The sequence below is a fragment of the Leptidea sinapis genome, chromosome 22 (genome assembly GCF_905404315.1).
Source record: "Leptidea sinapis chromosome 22, ilLepSina1.1, whole genome shotgun sequence".
NCBI lineage: Eukaryota > Metazoa > Arthropoda > Insecta > Lepidoptera > Pieridae > Leptidea > Leptidea sinapis.
The window spans coordinates 2589062-2612364 of record NC_066286.1 but is presented as its reverse complement, the minus strand read 5'-3'; the positions used below and the strand labels follow the sequence as shown (position 1 = coordinate 2612364).

At 35.0% G+C, this 23303-nt stretch overlaps 2 protein-coding genes across 4 annotated transcripts in view; both read left to right on the top strand.

Moving 5' to 3' along the window:
• LOC126970968 (nucleolar protein 4-like) overlaps positions 1–23303 on the top strand; it is a 197495-nt gene that overhangs the window by 41725 nt on the left and 132467 nt on the right. The gene's annotated exons all lie outside the window — the stretch shown is intronic.
• Positions 897–4212, top strand: LOC126971007 (uncharacterized). The gene is made up of 2 exons (XM_050817177.1): positions 897–1333; positions 2562–4212. The coding sequence occupies exons 1-2, from the start codon at positions 992–994 to the stop codon at positions 3228–3230; spliced, it is 1011 nt and encodes a 336-aa protein (XP_050673134.1). The 5' UTR covers positions 897–991; the 3' UTR covers positions 3231–4212.

Sequence of the window (23303 nt, the reverse complement as noted above, 5' to 3'; positions counted from 1 at the left end):
AGTATTGAAATACTGTGTCTCGAAAGCTCGAGCGATTGCCAGTCGTATTCAAGTCAAAGCCTTCTTTGCAAGATTTTTCGATGACATATAATATAAAAAATTCCGTAGCTTATACCATAAGACAATTGTTACTTTTATAGGATAAAATAATTATACTTGTACATACACAAAATTCTTATGTACATTTTCAAGAATTGTCATTAAGAATAAAACATATTTTTATTCAATTAAATTATCTATAATTTAATGTAACTACCTATAATAATATAATTATCATATTAATATACATATTATTTAAGTTATATGCTAAACTTTTCTCAAGTTAAATAATTTCAATATTAAATGGTTCAACTTAGATTAGTTTAAGTTATCACTTCTGTTGGGCATCCTGAGACGCACACGGTTTTTTTTCTTGCATCTTTTTTAATACCTTTTCATGCAACAATGTAGATAATTTTATGAATTTAATTTAACGAGAACATAAACCTGAGTCAAAACTTATTTATTATTAATAAAGTTAATATAATGCATTGACTTGCAGAAAAAAAAGATACAATTATTATATACTTGGCACATGCTTATATTTATTAAGTAGTCATTTTAATAATATCCTCTACCAAAAAAGATTTAGGTTTTTAATAATAGATATTGGTCTAGTTATCTAGTATAAGCAGGATATATTTACTAAACAGCTATTTAAAAAATTTGTTCAAGTATTCTGATCTCTTATAAATCTCAATCCATCAAATGGAAGTAAAAGTCCCCTTCGGCTACAAATCTTCCATTTCACTCGGCCTGAACATTCATCGCAAGAGGAAACAGCACGCTTCAAAGCACGCGACTGCGTATCGGCCACTCCCGAAATAACCCCCCGCGCGGCGTTCGAATGGCGTGCTTTTAGTATGCTACGCGCATGCGACAAGCCAGCACCTCTCCCTGGCTATCATAAATAACGCTCGTAAACACACCATCAAAACAAATGTAAGACAAAATGGTCGCTATCCTGGCGAACCCGAAATGGAGCGAGGACTTGACGATACAAATGATAATTGAATACGAGAAACGCGAGTATCTGTGGAACCCGGTGTCCGAACATTACAAGAACAAGAAAGTACGCGAGCAGGGCTACGTGGAGATCATAAACACGTTGAATCTGGTAGATGTTACTGTTAAGGAGTTGAAAAATAAGATCAAGAATATACGTTCGTCGTATAGTGTTGAGCTGAAGAAGATTCGAGCGGCGAGGAAAGCTGGGGCGCATGCGTACAGACCCAGCGTCACGTGGTTTGAGCACGCAGACAGATTTCTGCGGGCCATCGTCACCCCGAGCTCCGTAAGTATCCGCTATAAGTCGCGCCAGTCACGAAGCGATTTAATGATGGCCGTCGCAGCTTTATATCTTTTTTACACTATAAGACCATATCAGACAATATGGCTGCATGCAAAAAATTCTTATAAACATATTTTTTTGGGTGATTAGAAGCTGATTTTATGTTGAAAACAACCGCCGTTTATAAAACGCTTCTATATTTGCGCGGGTTGTATCTGCACATGCGCACTGTGCACAAATTTCCTAGCAAAACTTATTCTTAAATATTTCAAAATTTCCAAAATATACTGAAGTCAGACGCATCCACTAACCTGGTGGGAAGTGAGAAGCGTCGCTCATGGAAATTTGGAATACCATAGAGCCGGCCTTGAATTACTCTCACGTCCTTAAGTCCTTGAAGGTCCTTAAATCATTTCTATCGGTTTGGGAATACCTTAGCAGGCAATTGATGCACATATGATTTATGCCGAGTAATACCCGCCATAAATTGACCATTTTTATCCCTGTAGACAAAGCGGCTACAGCTCATACCTGTCTCTTGTCTGTTTGTCTATGAATTCAGATTATAACGTAATCCAATCAAAATTTTAGACAACAAATTTTGTTGCACGTTCATATTTCTCTCATAAAGTATTTTATGGTCTATCTTTACAGTTACATTGGGCTGTGTTCCTCTTCTTTACAAGGCCCCCCTTTAAGTCTTTAATCAGATGTCTTTCAAAGACCAGTAACTGTATGTATTTTTCTCCAAAGCGATGGGTCTTATTCGAGGGTTCCCAGTTCTAATTGTATTTTATCCGGAGTATTACTACTACTACATCTGCTGATGCTGCAAAAGACTTGTACTGTTGTGTTCTGGTTGTTAGGGGTAGAATACAGTACAGTAACAGGTATAAGAGACATTATAACTTAAGTAGTGGTATACTATGCCGTAGGTCGTTCTGTTGTGAGTTACTACTTTGATCATATTCTCACAGTACTCCACATCAAGTGGATCCGTATGTTCCTTCACTTATAACTATAAAAAAGTGCGGCTAAACTTCGTAGTATAAAATATAGCCTGAGAATGAAATAAGTCTGACGTGGTCGGTGTTTATTTTCGATTTAACGAAAAAAATAATATTTTATACGACAAATTATTACCAGATTTTGCAAGATAATAAAGCCTTATAAGTTAAAACATAGTTCTAGAAAGCAACGTTTAATTCAACCAAAGAAACTTTTGTTCCAGATTGACAATAGCTTGTTAGAGATCGCTATGAGTGACGACAGCGATGTAGTTCAGGACTTGAGCGAACGAAAGTCCCCTGAGAAAAAGAGTCCCCGCAAACGTCGGAATTCAACCCGCTCATCAACGCCCTACGTATTGAACACTCCGTCACCTCGTCCCAGTACACCATTCGGTATAAATCAAACGTCTTTCGGAATCCTCCCCACATCTACAACCGCGCCGTTCCTCAACCCACCTGTTGGCATAGCCACCCCACTAACCACCTCGCTCGCGACGATATACCCTCTGCCGACGAAACAAAAGAAAACAACGGACGATCGCAGCGATTCGGAACCGCAAGACTTGAGCCAACATTCCGAATTGGGAAATGAGAACGAGTTCGAAATGTTCGGGAAATTGATCGCGAGCCAGTTACGGAAGTTGCCGCTCAGCTTAGCGTTGGACACGCAATTAAAGATACAGACACTTGTGAACGCGGCGCGTATACAAGCCGTTTATCAACAGTACAGTTACTCGGGGCCGACACAAGAAGCTTTGTCACTGCAGTCGCTTTCAAACGGAATACTGTCTGGAATGACGCAAAGTGCATATTCACGACTACATAATGATTCACCGGACAATTTAATCCGAGAATTAAAAACTGAATACATGGGCTCGGAAGAGGACTAAATAAATAAACAAGAAGATGCCAACGATAATTTTAAAAGAATATTTTTGAATTCTATACACGAAATGGGCGCGAACTGACCGCCATTTTGAAATGTCAATGTGACACGTCGTAGATGAGTAAATCATAAATCTTTAAACTACCTCCAAATATAAATCATAATATGTGTTTAGTATTTAGATGTTTATATGTGATAGTTTTAGTCACAATAATGCCAAAGTACAAATATCTGTATTAGATTAAACTTTCTAAGCAATTTATTGGGTGTTGTATTTATATTTAAAATAAAACAGTTTAGAAGGAAAATGGGAAAAGCATAAATGTTTTTGGTTGATTTTACTTTTATTTGATAAACCCCGATATTTTTGTTTAGATAGGTTCCTATTATAGCATTATTTTAAAAGAATATTAATATATACTTAATATTGTAAGATTATTTTGATGTTAGATCTCAATTTTTGGCTGTGTTTGATTTAGTATTTAAGTTTATTAAAATGTCAACTGATAAATCTGTATTCGTGTTAATGAAAATTTAAACTATTTTACATATTTATGATTTGAGGAATGCGTATACGAATTTGCCTTAATATTTTCAAAGTATTAACATTTTGCAGATTGAACTTACATGTTTTACATTTTTCGAAGCCAAAATTAGATGTAATCTTTCCGAATTATTATTAAGTATTAAATATTTAACAATATATATAATTTTATTCTTTTTGACATATTAAATGTTTTTTTATTTTACCTATATATTAAAATGAAACAGGAGAATGTTTAAATTGTATGTTAATACATAGATTTATTTACAAAACGAATTTATTTTTAGCGTGATAGATATATCATATTATACTTGGATGTGAAGTCATATAGATTAGCTAAAGATACCTCAACTTGAGAATACATTAGTTAAGTACATTAAGTTGTTGTTCTGTGCCAGATTTAGATGTGATCTTATTGAATAATAAATATTTTATGAATGTCTTTGTATGTATTTCATTTACATATCCTATTAATATTATAAATGTGAAAGTTTGTATGTCTGGATGTATGTTTGAACTTCTTTAACGCAAACACTACTGAATGGATTTTGATGAAACTTTGCAATAATATAGCTTACACACCAGAATAACATATAGGCTATATAATATATAATTTATAAAAATATTGTGTGAATTATCTATACATTTAAATAAAATTGGAGTGTCTGTTTGTAATATTGAAATAACCGTTTTTTATTTAATGTATATTATGAATATGTACCGTATACATATTATCAGTACATACACCAAAATGACATTTTTTACAATTTTTATCTGTCTGTCTGTTTGTTCCGGCTAATCCGGCGACTTTTATTGGCAGGTAGCTGATGTAATAAGGAGTAACTTAGATTAAGTTTATTTTAGAAAAATAAAACAATGTCCAAGAAACGGTCTAACCCTAAAAATAATTTATATGGCAAAACAACGTTTTCCGGGTCAGCTAGTCTAATATAAATTATATACCTAAAATAAAGCACCGCGGAATCATTGTAACCGTGTTGATGTGGGGCGTTTCTATACAGTGCAGATTTCAAGGAACTTTCTGTCACGTACAGAAGTCTCAGATCTCAGAGCGTACTCAGACTGTTCAGACTTTACTTACGTAAACGTTTGCCGAGTATGATAAAACACAAACTTGACTTTTGCATTGGTCTATCTGAGCTTAAGGTCTGCAAAGTTTCAGCTGTCTAAAGTAGAATAGGTTGGTAATTTAATCACATAATAAAACTGTTACATCTGTATTTTGAAGTTTCCACACTTAGAATTACATTACACACTTATTATTAAAAATTAAAAAACAATTAGGGCAGCGTTACCCCTTAGAATTCACAATCAGTAATGTTGCCTCGATTTTTTTTTGGCGCTCAGACAAAGGGAAAGGGCTACCCCAGGGACATAGTGAATGCTCATGCATACCAACGCAGCCTTAGTCTGCGATGGTTATATGGGACTCACGAAAAACCTAAGTGCCTACCGACTAAACACCACCTGAGGTTGGCTTTGGGCAAGTGTCCTCTAAGCCTTCATCGAAGGCGACCTTCTCTTGGGGAGAGAGAGGCGCAAGCGGTCCCAGCGGTACTCCCTATGGAGTATCCGCTGGGAACTGAGCGCTCTGGCTTATATAGGGCACGACCTTCTACCGTAATGATGCTACTAACTGTTAGTTGGTACTACTGTAGAGCAAGTGAACTAAAGTTAACATTAACAAGTTAACTAAAGTCAAGTTAACTAAAGATCTGAATATAATATGCTACTATAGTTATTATGTTAAACAGTAGTTAAATGAATGTAATTATTAATTTGGGATATCTTATGACAGTTCATGGCGTTGGTAGCGCTTGTTAACACATCAAGCTGACACATATCATCAAAGATTTTACTAAGCTTACACTCAGCTATATTGTACGTAAGTAAAATCTGAGCAAAGTCTAAGTACGTTGTATAGATTTTAGCCTGAGTGACAACCCTACCACTAGTATTTTTAACTAGCTGACCCGGCAAACGTTGTTTTGCCATATGAAGTATAATTCACGCGATAGTTTTATAAGTAATAAAATATTGCCTATATTATAGCCTGTACATCATTTTGTTCTATTGTCAATAGTTTTTGCAGCCCACGCAAAAATAGGTTTTCGATTTTACACCTTGTGTTACAAAATAGCAATTTTATTACGGATCTCTAATTTTGAAAAAAAAACACATAGCCTATAGCCTTCCTCGATAAATGGACTACCCAACACAGAAAGAATCATTCAAATCGGACCAGTAGTACCAGAGATTAGCGCGTTCAAACAAACAAACAAAGAAACAAACACTGCAGCTTTATAATATTAGTATAGATTTATGTGTACTGTGTAGTACGTGGCTATAGAACGTTTTCAGCTTGGGCGATCACGGTAAGGAAACGATATCGTAGGACTGATAGTTTGATATTTTAACGGTTTGTCACGAATATCGTTACCGACATCGGTATCGTCTCAGCGGACGGCACAATGCTAGGTTCGTAAGCATATATTTGAGCTATAAATATAACGGTATATTTACATAATCCCTACTGATATTATAAATGTGAATGTAAGTTTGCGTGTTACGCTTTTACACCGGAGCTACTAAACCGATTTCGTTGAAATATGGTACAGCGATAGACTAGAGCTTGGGAAAGGACATACTACATTTTATCCCGGAAGAATCCATAAGAGAAAAACTATAATTCACGTCGATGACCTTTAACTACAGCAACAGTAGGTTTAGTTTCCCATCGCAATCTTCGTCGAAATATGATTCATTTAAAATGTTGGGAACGGGATCGAAAACGGGAACCAGAACTGAAATTGGATATGAGGTAATCTTCAATTAGAAACTTGCTTATTATTATTAAATACCCTTTATCTTAAATATAAATTATAAAATAAATAGCAAATGCAAGTTGATGACTTCTGCTATCCTGCTACCTCGAATTATGCGGGGCAATGCAAGCCTTTGTTGGCGCAACAACTAGCGATATCATTATGGTGGGAGCTGACGATATACGTGTCGTGTCGTTATCGTGCTATGTGAAAACGACCATAGTATCAAAGTATCAACACGATCGTGGAGTACTACTTACGTCACGTACTCCGGGCAGTGGTTACTGCAGTCTGTGCTGGGCGCGCAGTAGGGCTGTCACACACAATTACAAATAAATTTATATAATTACAAGAGCCATTATTCTGCAATCAATTATCGTGTGTGACCCTTAATGTGTCCCGTTTGAGGGAAAAACACATATTTGTTGCTTTTGTTCTTCTGTGGATGCATAAGTTCGGTGCTTTACGCGCGAATTATTTGCTAACTGATGGTATATTTGACTAAATTTTTAGTATCATAAATAAAATGGCGTCGTTTTTTTCAAACTTTAAATTTTAACAAAAATTATACTTAAAACGAAACTAAAGAATAATTTAAATATCTCAATGGTCTTTGTATGTAGATCAAACTTAGATTATATTCTATAGGTTAACCTTTTTAGTTTTTTACTAAACAATAATTTATTTTTTCCGTTTTTAGTAGGTAATTAAAATGCCAAGAAAAGTAGGTACTTATAATAAAAAAAACTCAATATTATATTGGATCTTTGTCGAATGTTATTTACCATATTGTTTTTAATTTTTATTTTTGTAATTTGAAATTTGCAAAATAATTTTGTATCTTAATGACATGACAAAATGATTTTGTATTTTAATGACAATATGTGTGTCTTCTACTGCATTTATCACGGGGAGTGTTCGAAGAGCTGTTTAACCTGATTCCTGCCGCCGAATTCCACCTTCGCTCGACACGCGATTCTTCTGGTCTTCTATCTGGTCCTCCTATTCGATAAATATATATATATATATGTATATATTGTTTTTAATTACAATACAGAATAATTTTGAACCTGGCCTTGATACTTATGAAAATTTTCAAGTATTGAAGGGGGTGAAAAAGAATCGCGTTTTAATATTCCATTGCAGACATATGTCGCAGGGATATGATAATAACAGAAATTTGGTCAATTCCCTAAGTGATTTGATCAAATCACCGAGTTTGTTTAAAGAACAACACGATTTTATAATTTCTCAAAACAAATGTAGTGATTTAATCGAATACCAGAATAGGTTTCGCGAAATAACAATAAGTGACACCACCAGAAGAACTTAGGATGTAAAAGCAAGCGAAACGAGCTTCAGACTTGAGTCATACCCCGACTACAGGGATGGCGGGCCATGCCCGTAGTTTTTTTTAAATAATAAGGGCTTTTAAAGCAACTTTTATCTGTTTTGAGGCTAGGATACATTGTAATGATTTTCAAGAGAATGGTGCGTTATCTTTTCATGGAACAGAGGACAATTCCCTCCCTCCCCCCTTCCCCTCACACCCCCTCTACCTGCTACACCATCTAAGCCTAAGTCTTACCAAATAAACCTTTTAAATACCAAAGAAAAACTTTTTGTCATTTCACGGAATCAACTCTGGCATTAGGTCAAATCTCTGGCATAGGTTATATTAACATCCTACGTGAGATGACCTAATCACTGTTTTTACCATATCCCTGCGACATGTATATAGATTGACAGATGAATACTGCAGGTGAACTTATAAAAATAGGTTACGATTCTCAATGTCAATTACCGGCGATATACACAGATTGAACAATTTTAATACTTATCATGTCCAATCTAACAATCCTCAAATTGAACAAGTGTTTCGACTCTTACTTCACGGATAGCATCTCGCTCAGGAGACACCCCTCTCACCTCTAACGCCACTAGCTTAGTTATCATCAGATCCGAAGCTGCAAATTGAATTATTATCTACGTACAGACTATTAACACCTCCAGTGACTTCATGTTGAGATTGCTAAGCGTTGGTTTCTGGTTTTTATGATACGTAAATTAATCGTAGTGAACAATTTAGATATATGTCTAGTGTTATGGCCATTTACCATCGGTTCATTAAAGCGGTTGGTTGGAGTTGAAATTTTTCCTAATTATCCTGATAACTTTATTGGTGTTTTGTTTTAATGGTTTTTACTTATTTTATTTTTTATTATAATCATGAGTTTTAAACATTGTACCGCTGTACGTCTATTTCATCTCTACCTATCCAACTAATTACTGACATATAAATAATTTTTATTTGATCTAACCTAAAACTAGCGAGTCTTCTTTGCATAGGATGCTGACCAGGTGGGCCCTTAAAGTGGGTAAAGTGGCATCTTTCTCCACCGTGAAGCAGTAATGTGCAAAGATTATTGTCTTTTGGCTTAATAAAACTAATACTTAGCTAAAGTTTACATTCAATAGAAATGAATGATGCTAAAGCGTACAAATTTCAGTAATTCTAATGTCTGACCAGACGACAATGACTAGAGAATGTCGCTAAAGTTTTAAAAATGTTAGAAAAATCAGTGCAACTGTCATTCATATGTTTGATTAAATCCGTATTATAATAAATAAATTAATTCTGGTTGAATGACGACGACTGTGTGTACATTTTATATTTATAGTCGGCGGTAAATGTGTCACGTAATTAATTATTTCAATCGAATTGGGCCCACTAGCCCTTATTTCTAACTATTGTAAACCGTAAATTAGTTCGCTAGAAGCAGAGGCTACCAACGTTAAAAATTTAACACTTTCATTTATAGATAGTATAGATAATTGGTAATAATATTTCCTTCTACATGATATTTTAATTTTAAGTCCGTTAATATATTGTAGAAATTTATGTTAATTAGATACATTATTATTTTTATCAAATTAGTTCAGTTTAAAATTTTAAAGTATTGAAGTTGTGAATCACATGATTATAGTTAATAGGTTGTCAGTTATGATTTTTGGTGTGGAACAAAGCCAAAGTAATGATTTATTGTAATGAATGATTCATAATATTATTATACTTAACGTCGTAAGCCACAGCTTCTTACATTATTATTCAAAGATTTATTTCATATAGTTTTATCCTAATTGGTAATGAAAATTATGTAACTCGTCAGAACATCAGAAGTGCCTCTATGAACTTCAAATGCATTATATTAATCCATATCCCGTGACAAACTGTCACAGGGCCCCACAGACAATAAAATAGCATCGCTCAATCAGTCGGAGCTCGATAAAGCCGTAACAAAGAGTAGCGACCGGACACAAACCAGTCCGGGAAAATTAAATATGTAGGAGGCGTGTGCCCGCGCCCACACTAATAGGGTTAGCAAGTGGGCACTTTTCAATGTAGTTTCACTTAAATTTTAACCGGAAAAGTTAAATTCGTAATAGTAAAAACGAAAAAAATTGTTATAATCCTTCCTAACAAGATGGTGCCACCAGACACTCAATAAAATTGCAACGCTCGATCAGACGAAGCTCAATAAAGCCGTAAGGAAGAGAAAAATAGAAAACGTTGAAAGCAGGTGTTCGCGCCCATATAGTGTTAGAAAACGACCCCTTTCAAATGTAGTTTTACCTCAATTTATAGCTGCAAAGTTGAATTGGTAATATTATAAACAAAACAGTTGATTCTTAAAATCTTTGTTTCATGACGGATTGATGCCAATCCCACAGATAATAGAATAGCAACCTCTAGGTCGAGCTTGATAGATCTGTAACAAAGAGTAGCGACCGGACAGCACAGGAATATTAAATATGTAGGAATGCTCGTATCCACACATATAGGGTTACCTACGAAATGATCACATTGAATAATAATGTACATTTATTTAAATACATTTACAAGTATATACTAGAAAAAATATTATATTAAAATTTCTAACAGGACAACTTTCTTTATTAATACTTTAGAGTTGTGTACTGTTGTACCTAATATATGAAAAGTTATGAATAATATTTGAACATAATATAATATCTTTTCACCTATCACATTATTAAAAGAAAAAGTTAAAAATGGAGAGCGATAATTCATTTGTTGTCTGATCATTGAAAATGATATCAGGTAATATACATATCCTGGGAAGTTTTCCTGTTGTTTATACGCCAATCTCAAATATTTAAAAGTTATTTTTGACCATCGCAGAGCGACGAATATAAGCTGTTTTTTAAATTTTAACATGACTGTTGTATTATGTGGAGGGCACGAGAACCCGAGGGAGGTAGCCCTACATCGTTAAAGAGCCGTCGACAGAAGCCGTCGCTCGTTAGGCACCCTTTCCCCCCGTAACCTCACCTCACGCGCCTTTCACATTTAAAGATTGAGCTAAAACGGAGATGTAGCAACCCTGCGTCACAATCGGCCCGCGCTGGGCCTGTCAGTGTAAGGGGCTGTCTTGTTCTGAGTTCTGACCCTATTATTAGCTTACGCGACGGCGTGTCTGCCATATAAGATGTCAGAAAAGACGCGTTATTATGACAAATATTAATTTTAAAAGATTCATACCAGGAGTAGTATGTTCTTGGTTGGTATAACGTTTGGAACAACGTTCAAATGCCGGAACTCTCGAAACTTTTCGCATTATGATAAACAACCTATTATTAGTTTTCCATTTCCACCACTTTTGACAAAAATAGCGCTGTGAGAGAGCAGAGTAGGCGCAAGAAACTCCTCAGTACTCTCTGGCGTCCTATGGTGTATGTTTAAAATTTCGGGCCCATAATGAGTTGCATTTCTCTTGTGATTGCAAGCTAGAAAGGACCTTTTTCTAATTATTTCGAATTAAACTTAGTCAAAGGATTAATCCGATTATTTAGCTTAATTAAATGATTAAACATCATATTAATCAGTAGTTCAGTTTTTTATCACCAGATTCTACTAGATTTATGATTGATAATAATTAACATATAAATTGTAAATCCATTTATTATCATTTAGTTTAGTATGACACTAAAATATCCACAACTTGGACATATATAAATCACATGCGTGATAATTATTTAAAAGTAATACCAGTATTAATAAAAAATAAAATAATTTCTTGTATGGCAGCCCTAACGTTCTGCAGGCGGCAGGGTAGCCCCCGCCCCTCTCTCGCCCCTCCCGCCCACTGCTCACACATTTTTTATGCAAACCACGAGCCGACACTTGTGTATAGCTCGAATGCGCCTCTCACCAAGTTGCCCCACGCAGCCCTCGCTACTCAATACTCCGCACCAAGCATTTTAATATTTAACTAGGCGTACGAAGTTCTAACATGCTGACCGTATATTAAAGTAGAATTAACTGTAGGTATGTGCAGTTGTCTGGGACAGGATTGCAACCACACTCACTTCTGCAGCAAAACATCTGTCATGAATTAATTGAAATAAAGTGTCATAATTCCAAAAAAATCAAGTTAAATTATAAAAAATAAAGTATATGTACATTCAGCAGCATTACATGCTGCTACTTAAAATCTTATTTTTCAAATCGTCACGCACAGAGGAATCTTAAATTTGCGACAGTCAGAAGTCATTTAATGTTATTGCAAAAGCATTCATTGGATTTATTTAAATAATTCATGAATTAATTATCGTTTTTCATACACTACCCGGCTAGAGGATTAATTATGTTTATACTAAGTATAAAATAAAAACGTTTAATATCTATAAGTTTTAATTATTTTATGAAGTGTGGAGTGGTATGAAGGAATAGGCAGCATGGTTGAATTACGACCAGTGTACAGTTACGAAATACGAAATAGTCATCTAAAACACTAATGTAAATGATATAAAATTATTTATTTATTTTTATTTACTTCAAGGAATATCAACAGCTATTTCCACAAAAAAAAATATTATGATATAGAAAAATATTTTCCATTTGCATTTTCTTAGTTCGTCATCGGCGTCATCTTTTCTAAGTCCCCTGTAATATGTAGTTATTTTTAGATCGTTTTTAAATTGTAAAATTAACAAGTACAAATGTTATGTAGTTAGTAAGTATCTAGACCGGCTGCGCGCAGTACACGGCGGCGGCCCATTAAAACCGGGTCGGTGACAAGGTGACGCTTGGCGCGGGCGGGTCCCGGCGCGCTCGACCGGTCGCCGCTGTGCTGCTCGTCACGTCACAGCTCGCGCGCACACAATATATTACACCAGCGACACCGGCTCGTGTTCATGTTCCCCTGGTACTTTCGGTGAGTTTCGCCGATCTTTGTTGCAATACTGACACAACTTTGAAAACGATTCTTATCTATCTATGGTTGGTTGGTTCGAACGGTCAAGGCGATTAAGGAATTCATGTTTGATGAAAATTTATTTATTTATATTTTTTAGGGTTTATATAATTTATATATTCTCTTGTGATAACTCTGGTGTTACGAGAGAGTATTAAGCTGGAGTTTTTGTCGTTTGTCTTCCTCCATAAAAAAATTGCGAATATCTCTAATGATAAACTAATTATTCGCTATAAATTGCGATCTGCAATGTTAGAAGAATTATCAGTAGATTGATAAAGATGTAAAAAATAAGTTTGAAGTACGAATGTGGGTATGTTATTTATTCAGTGACCTTACTTTTTATTTTTTATCTGGACCTCAAAAATACTCATGGTTGGGAATCGCACACAAAGAGTTCCGTATCAAGATACATTGTCAAAACTTCAAGTGTGTAGCGTTTGCGAACTAATGACCTACGACTGGCTGATAGTCAGATATGAGGACAGCGTCTTAAATATAGAAAGAGTCTTAATAATAGGGTATCCGTTTCGGGTGCGAAACCAAACGAGTTCTTCACTTTGTTGTGCGAGAGAGCTTAGGACAGAGAATATACAATTAGTTAAATACATAATATTCAATCACTCAGTTCTGAGATCTATTGCAGGTGTAATATATCAATCTAAGGGCCGATTTTCAATGCTCAGATAGCATTTATTCGAGGAGTAGCATATATTTGAATTTTGAAACAGTCGGATTGATCCTTTTCCATTAGTAACCCACTTACATGAAGAATAAATTTGCCCACTCGATCAGTTTACCACTTATTCGTATGATAATTGATGTTGAGACTTCATCACATTTTAGCTTTATATTATTTAGGAATTAGGATCCACTATTTGTGATAACTGTTGGTAATGAGGTAAATCCTTTAATAATTTATACTACAAATAACACTTTGAATTTTATCAGACGACACACATTAATGATTTTATACTTATTATTATGCATGTCGTGTCTGTATAAAATTTAATGTTTCAGAAACACCATAAATGCACATTATATTATATAAGCGAGGCCGAAAAAATATATACAGAAATTTTTCGTTTGTTGGTTTGCCACCTGTTATCTGAGATCAGAAACGGCTAAAACGTGATGTATTGAGATAAGCTTCAAACTTCCAACATTTAGTGTTAAATATCTTTTTAAAAACGAAAACCTTTCCTTGGAAAATAGGGCGCCCAATCATTTTAAATAAATTCTTGAGTTCAAGATTAAGTCTGTGTTCTTGAGGGAATTCTTCAAATTTTTTTTACATAATTCACCATTTTCGGTTTTACCAGTAATAAATCAAACAATTGTGTGGAGAAAGTACTTATCATTTGATGATGGAACTGATAAAAATATCATAAAATGCCACTGGATCATTCCAATGATAGGTAGATATTTCATGAGCGAGTATATAAATTTAGAAGGTTCTAATGACCAACATCATTGAACTGAACTTCTTAATCAAACTATCTGTCATACTTACCACACTAGACGCATTACATATATAATAAATTATAAAAAAACAGACTGAACATTTGTATTAAAACAAAGTTAATTAACAAAGTAAGTAGTAAATATTCTTTAGCATGTCTTAATATTTATAGTAAACTTGGCACCAATATTAAAAGATTTCTATTTATTAAGTCATTTAACATCACTTCTCTGATACCACACGTGGAATCGTAGAATAAAACATAAATATTATTTCTTCTATATACCTATCTTATTTATTTGTTATTACATATTACTTCCCTTGATCTAAAGCCTTCAGCATTGTATTTAATAATATCAATTACATATTATTTAATAAAAGGCTGACGGCCGATCGCTCTAGCTTTAACTCCTGATCTATTCTCTGATTGTTTTTACGTCATTTACGTGTTTCAAATTTAAATTATATTCTTAACACTTTTTCAGCCAGTAAGATTTTGTGTGCTTATGGTGTTTGGATGTTTCTTAGTTGTAGCTGTAGGTATGCCTACTAATCTTAGCACTGATTATTTCATTTCATTTATATTTGATATCTGACAAACATGCCTTAGTCATGGTGATCAACATATCTCGGCCCATCTCTATTACCTAATTATTTTATATTTTTATTGCAATTTGTATAGGCATCATTGTTTTAATAAACTACAGGTCATATTACTTAGCTAGTAAGTAAGCGTTATTGTAATACAATAAAAAAATCTATATAATGTATGTAGAAAGCTGATACACAGAAAATTGGAACATTGTGCGAGTATCAACTGTTGTTAGTCGCTGTACACTACGTGAGGTTAGAACAGAGCACGCGATGAGTCGCCCCGAACGCGACGGATCCGGTGTCACGCCCCGCACTCCCCGCGACCCCGCAACACCCGTCATAATGCCGAGTGTGGGGCTATCGTGCACAACGAGATCGAGGAGTCCCCGTACACTAATAAATACGACTACGACACCAGATTTTTTTGTATTTTTATCTTTTTGGTATAAAAACTTTTTCATAACAATTTTTTAAAATAAGATTTGATTTTGTAGCAATTTTGTTTATACTTTTTTGTCATTTTATTGAACAAATTTTATTTTGTCGTATATCAATCGCTTGTAGCATGCCGTATGCATATTATAGTCTCGTGGCTATTAGGGACACATGAACCCAAGCAGTCAGTACGAACAATAGTCAATTATTTATAGTTAATAAATGATGTTATAATCTTTTGCTGGTGGGGGAGCGGTCACAAAGAAGTACTCTTCAGATATTAACAGTGTATGCGCCCCACGTGTTTCTTATAACGAAAAAAAATTTAAATACCGATATGAATGGTCAATGGTGGGTTAGCCCTGTTGTAGCTCCTATTTAAAATACTCACGTCGTGACCGACTTTTGAGAATGAAATGAAAAATCCTTGAAATACCCAAAATCCTGACTCAAAATGTGACAATTATATGGATGAACTCCCTTAATTTGACGGTTTGAAATTTTTGGTTTAAAACTTTGTGACTTTCTCATTTCCTTATATCACGCTATCACGATTATTGCAATGCACATCTTTTCTGATATCTCAATCATGTATGGTAGGTATACTTCTCAAGATGAAACTCTGTGTACGTCCCGGGCACTTGGGCCTGCCTAGAGACATCGCTTTATTGTTTCTTGGCATTTATTACGGGTACGGGAAGTTATTCGAGAGCTATTTGAGCTGATCGAAAGAAGAAGAGCCGAATTTCAATTTCACATCACACGCAATTCACATTGTGGCTGTCAAGGAACTTTCTGCTATGTATTCCGTCCTACTTCGAGGCAGATAAATTACTATTTAAAAATACTCACGGGAAATACCTAGTTACTAAATATAACACTAAATTCATTCACAATTTTCCAGTTAATCATTCATTCAATCTCCCTCCCCCAAGTTACGAATTCAACTGTAATATAGCACCAGCTGTATATTACCAGGAGAACATAAATCCAAGCAGTATATGACGCGTAGCATTAGCAACGTAATCTAGTTATAATGACAGGCCACAGCACCGCATCGCGTTCTACCATTAGTGCCGTCCTGAAACTCTATGTTTGTACATTATATTTTATATGTAGAAAATATCTGAGTAGGAATTGTCGTTAAAATATTTGAAGTATGAACTATTTATGATAGAAAAGTGGTCGACATTATCTGTGGTCTTCCAATATATACATATATTGGGTCGTTCTTCCATGAGTGATGCCTTGAAATGCAAATTGACATTATAGATCTTATACAGACTGAACAGACAGACGTCTTAGTATAGTTTGACGGGCGCAGTGCGATAAGATCATGTCATTTTTAAAGTGAAAACTTCTTTAGCCGCGTTGGGCACTTTTTGGTAGAGGAAAATCTTATGAGCTCGCGTCACCGACATGCTGATGACTGGCGCACGCGTTAAACAAATAATTAAAAAATAAACATAAGCACATATATAGTTACACACTTTTTTGGCGGGTGAAATCTAGTGAGTTCTCGTCACCGAAATGCAATAGCAGTATGTAAGTGAAATTGAATGGATTTAGTGAAAAGTTAAATGTGTATATACTGTCCCTTGTTGAAATAGTGTTTTTGTTTGATTAATTTATTATTGAAAATAGGTTTTAAAAATAAACATTATAAAATATCAAAATTCTAAGTTGTCACTTCTATCGGTTTTATTTACAACTGTCATTTTTGTTTATTGTATAAGAGGACAAACTACAAATACAAAATACAAAATCATTTATTTCGCACTTTTCATATACAAATTAACATTTTATACTGACCCCCACACTAGGCATTGCCTGTCTCGTGGGGGAAATAGTAGAATTAACAGAAAATAAAGATATACAAGCGGCTAGTGACAACAAGCTGATTACTAAAATTTTACTAATCATATAAAGAAATAAAGTAACAGTAATAACTATACAAGTATTAATTGTGTGTATATGTGTTGTGTGTATGAAAGTGTGTGTATTGTGTATATGTATTGTGTGTATTTTTTAGGATTGTACCTTAAGAAGATTTTCAGTTTCCATATAGGATAGTTGTATTAAATATTTTGATAGAAGCTCTTTAGCCTTGAAGATGGAGTGTTCTTTAAATTTACATAGCTGGACCAGTTTATTATAAATCCGGGGGTACAAAAAGGTTGGAAAGCGACATGCAAATGCAGTTTTGACATTAGTAACAGGCAATTTGTAAACTCGGTTTTTAAGCAATGTGTTGTATTCTTTTGAGTTCAGAGCTGTTTTGTGGACATGCATCGCCACTCTTATCAGGTACAGCTTTCGAACACTGAGTACCTGAGCGTCGCTGTACAAATCATTCGTTGGGTATCTAATCGGTTTCCTCAAAGCGACTTTTAACACAGCTCTTTGCGCTCTTTCCAATTTTATGAGGTTGGTGGAATTTGTACCTCCCCAGGCTAGAATGCAGTAATTTATGATTGATTGTCCGAGGGCTAAATAGATGCTTTTTAATAATGAAAGCTCAGCGGACTCTCGAAGCAATTTATTGGTGTAAACCAATTTTCGTAAACGAGTTGAGACAGCAGCAACGTGATCTCTGAAACTTAATGTTTCGTCTACGACTATTCCAAGATATCTCATTGCGTTAACTCTTTTAATGTGGTCACAAGTGCACTTTTGAGCTGGACGTCTTGTACAGTTTGTACTGTGAATTTTAAGATTTTGCTGTTGGCTTGGTGATGAAGCAGAAGTCTTATAAAAGCATTGAAATCTAGTTTTAGAAGAATTTAAAGTTAGAATATTTTGTTTCAGCCAGTATGATACCTGTGACATACCTTGCTCGACATATTCGTAAACGGTATCCCAAGAGAGTCCGTGAAAAACAATAGCTGTGTCATCAGCGTAACACAGGATCAACTTGCATACGGGTTGGATATCCTGACTTATCCTGATTATTTACCAGTGGGAGGCTCCTTTGCACAGGATGCCGGCTGGATTATGGGTACCATACCGGCGCCTGTTTCTGCCGTGAAGCAGTAATGTGTTAACGTTACTATTTTTCGGTCTGAAGGGCGCCGTAGTTAGTGAAATTACTGGGCAAATGAGACTTAACATCTTATGTCTCAAGGTGACGAGCACAGTTTTAGTGCCGCTCAGAATTTTAGGGTTTTTCAATCATCTTGAGCGGAGCTGCATTGTAATGGGTGGGCGTATCAATTACCATCAGTTGAACATCCTCGTCCCTTATTTTAATTTTAAAAAAACCTGTATTCTCTAGCAACACCAGATTAATTATAAAAATGTTTCAAGCCCTTAACGATGGGTTCTAAAAATGTTACCTGGCAGTGCCACTCAAGGAATATTATTCCACATTATAGCTTTACGTGAAACAATGTACCTTAAGAACCGGACCTTAGAGCAGCCTCACATCCACGTGGTGAGGACGATAGTTAAGTTTGGGACGGTTGCTTGGTGCGATATTGGAATTCGACAGGAATCAAGTTAAAGAAGTATTCGCAATACGCTCAAACGCTAACTTTACTAATAGGCTATTCTTCGATTTTTTTAAATATATTCTAAAATGATCGTAAAAACTCGATAGCCACCTGGTATTTTTAACTCCTCAAAATAATTCCACTTAATACTAAGAAAAATTGTTTTAAATTGAAACGATAAATATTCGCGCCAAAAAGGGCGCCGCCATGATCGTGACGTCGTAATAACATAAACTTAAGAATCGTCAAATCTGCGGTACAATCCTTATTGATTTTTACAAAAATAAAAAAGTCCGTATCGTCGATGTATTGATAAAATCAAATTGTTTCTGCTATGGTGACGTCACAAAATGGTGGTCGGCGTTTTTGGTCACGTGACATACAGATAATACAACTATGATTTTTATTTCGAAAATATAAATAATCCTTAAATTTTATAACATTTTGGTATTGAATTCGTGTTTATTATGGTAAACACACTATAAATAACTTACTGTAACTTTACATCTATTTAAGTAACTAAATGTTATAATTAAGATTGCTCTGATCCCACAGACAAACCATCAAGATGGTTTTGTGGGATCATTATTTATTTTAGTCATAATGTCAAAGCTGTAATAAATAAATAAAATAAAATAATTTAATTTTGCTACATGAAACTGACCTATTGGAGCATTTTTCTAATTTTTAACTACCATTGCAAATGCTAAACCAGGCATGCATACACGAGCAGGAGATACTCGAAGGCCGAGCATGAGAAGTTGTGTATAAATTTTTCTCTGACTGTTCTGAGGACATAGCCGAGGTCTAGCGTACTTAGACTAAACTTACGTAAAATTTAGCTGAATGTAAGCTTAGTATAATCTTTGATTTCGTATTTATAGTCATTTGACAGCTGAAATTATGGTGTGATGGCTAAGACAACCCATTGCTTAAGTCAAGTTCGCGTTTTAACACACTCATGTAAGTAAAGTCTGAGTACGCTTTATAGATCTTAGCCTAAGAGACTTAATAGTCGAATTTACCCGAGTAAGCGTTATATAACCGAGCGTGACTGCTTAGTCTCATTAGCAGGCGAGAATGTTTATATGAAACGTAACTGTTAATGTTACCTTATTATAATATTATTATTGGACGAGTATTCAGATATGAATTTCTCGTCCTCCTGTAACAAACTCTTGTAGATTAATGTGGGGATCCGTTTGACCACATAGAAATGGATTTCAGAAAATTAGCTACTTTTAAGCATGATATATCTTTGTCAACACAAGAAGTTGTTAGAACAAAATCTCGCCACGATACGGGCCGTCCCCTAACACTGTGGCTCTCGACCAGAGCAAACCGGCGATTTTGGTCGCATTTCGCATATTATTTTCTATAAAATTAAAAAAATATTCATTTCATATATTAAACCTAAAATAACCTTAAGACCCTGATTGTCCCGTTGCGTAAATTTATTTTATATTTCCATTAAATTAAGTTTTATTGTCATTGCTACAAAAAATCTATAGTTGGTTGTTGATTTTAATTTAGTTTTGTAAGAATTAAAGATCGCTTCTTAGTCGTATCATCATTTACGGCCGTTCCCAATATTCGGTCTATCGCCTACTTGAGATAAATCGTAACTATCGTTGACTTTTCTGTCCCAATAAACTTATCGACGGTAACCGTTATCCGTACACGCTGTCTATCAATGGGAGGACGTATTGTTTACCAGCGATAGAAGATTGTATGCAAATTGCAATTCACGCGTCCCAATATACGGCAATAAGAAGGACTTATCGTGTATATTGAGACAGCGTCAGATTATTGATAGCTAATTACTGACAGTAGAAGGTAGTAATTTATCTCTATCTGTAGATAGCATATTGGGAACGGCCGTTAGACGCATATAAGTTTGTCTGTCAGTAAGTCTGTTATCAGGCTGTATCTCATTAACCGTAGTAGTAAGACAGTAGAACAGTTCGTATTTATATTGCCTATTGAATACAAAAAAAAAACTAAATCCTCTGGATATGACACGTGATTTAAGAAAGTATTGGTTTCATCTTGTCTATTTTTCACAAGCGAACACAATATTGTGATAGTATAACAAATGAAATTATTTCTAATTAAATTATGAAATTTAATTTAAAGGCAAACTATTATTTCCTAATTAAAGCTGTAATTATTAGTCGACAAGTCTCTCGTTCACTCTTGATAATCGTTGACGCCTGTTGTCCCCACGGCCCCCTCATTCTTTCCGACCACTTATCAGCATGTCCCCACTCGCCTCTTGTCGCGGCTTTGTTTGATCCCTGCCAGTTGCGAGTTGTCATCGGATACGATCAATAATTCAAAACGGACACTGAGTTTCGTCTCCAGCAGTGGGAAATAGGTTCGATACTTTTGAGATCTTGAAATTAACTGACTATGTTTGAGATAAAGAAAAAACAATGGTCCCTAAATCTCCTAGTGTAAAGATACTAAAAACGCATAATACCAGTGAAGTTGTTTGTTTTTTTGGTGGATTTTGATCTTATCTTAGTTTTAAGCATTTTTCACTCCGTAACGATCACTCATCGTCATATTTAATTCTGCATAATATTTAAGCCTGGGCGATAACGCCATTATAATTATGTACTTACTTAGCGTGTGGGTGTACCATAGTTATTATTAATCAATTCTATTACAAATGCCTCTGTATTGCTAGCCAAAATCTTAAGTGTTATAATTTGTTGGGGACTTCTTTAAGGTGACAAAACTTGTGTCAGAAAGAAATTCCCCGATCTTTTCTTATCGATAATCAAGTGGATAACAAAAATTAAAAAACCATTCTTATGCTGTTGTAAATACAGGCTATCCATCTTAGTTTTGTTTGTATTGTATCTATCTATCTATCTCGATAAAATATGCAAACACAACACAGATAAGGAAAGTAGCAAACGGGAAAGCACATAACGGATACCTAACTTTGAGAGTACCAGGATAGCATAGGAAGCGTGGCAGTCTCTACAACATAGAATTATTACGAGACGTCAACCAACTCGCTAGTAGGAGGTGAATGACGCGATACTTACGTTAGGGCTGACACTCTTTTAATAGTGTCTAGAAATTTTTTCAATCACGATGTAAAGAGACTGTAAATTTATGATTGAAGAGACCAAAGTCTTGGTGCCTAAAGGTCGAAGGTCTTGGCCATATACAAACTACGGCAAACTAAAGCCAGCTTCATATCTCCCATCTCTTTCAGTTGCCTAGCTCTGTAGACTCTTTCCCTTTCGTTCCATTGATCCAACTGGATCAACTTTTACATTAGTTTCAAATTGACAATTTTAAATACAAAAAAGAATAGATTGTCGTCAATGTCTAATATATAATAATATTATATAATATTACATTGGTAAACGTTCCTATAACATAAATGCCTTTCTTAATGATATCACATATTGGGAATGGAGCGGAGATTTTATCGAAATTAAAAAAAAAGAAGCTCGCTGAGTACCTTGCGTCCGTTTTTCTCAGTCTAAGGTATTCATATCCGAATGGGTAGTAAGTACCTACTGTTTGACTTTCATTAATGACTGCATATATAATTTTGGGATCGCGAGTTCTCGAACCCTCGAGAATTTCTACAGATTTTGTATGTAAATAATCTACTTGTAGAGGATGTGATGAGTTCACCGGATCTTAAGTTAGAGAGGTGAAATAATTAAATTCTTCGAGGTATGGAGGAAAAATATAACACGACTCGTTAGGAATTACTTGGATTTTGGAGTTTGACTAACACAAGTTTTGGATTATTGAAAGGAGTGAAGAATTATACAAGTTGTATCTTGGTTATTGACCGATCGAAGTTCAACGGAAAGAGGTTCTGCTTTAATATTATGTCGTAAAATAATCTTCATATCAAAAGAATCAATCATACGAAAAATAAAAATATAAGTGCAAAGAGAGACAGCCCTATGACGTGTCGCTATCTAGTGGTATCGGTATAGTTATAAGTTGTCAGCGGAGCGCGCCGACAGAATCACCTGCCAGCGTATAGCAAAGAGCCCGGGCCCGACGCGACCGCCCGCTAGCGATCCTGCTACCCTAGTGATGTGATGTGCCGACCAATATTATGTGTATCGATATTTTTACATTTTATTCACTATATCGAAAGACAAAAATGATTTAGTGACAAACAAATGTAGACGTGAGATGGAAAATATTTGCCTGTAAAAACAGCAGCAATGGATGATATTAGTACAAGTTTACTGTGATTAAGCCTCAATTTTTGTATTATTTTTATTTATCAGATTTTTTTTACTTTTTTAATGATAGTAACGAGACAAGCAGGATGTTTGCCTGATACGCCCTGTCTATTAGGCCAATGCAGTGGCTACTCAGTATTCTTTTATGAACACAAATTTCGAAGCGCCAAAAATTTTTCTGTGGTGTTGAAAGAA

Bases quoted from the DNA above. Each gene is read 5' to 3' on its own strand.
- LOC126971007 (XM_050817177.1), top strand. From the start codon at position 992: ATGGTCGCTATCCTGGCGAACCCGAAATGGAGCGAGGACTTGACGATA. The intron at 1,334-2,561 runs GTAAGTATCCGC...CTTTTGTTCCAG, and splicing joins CCATCGTCACCCCGAGCTCC to ATTGACAATAGCTTGTTAGA.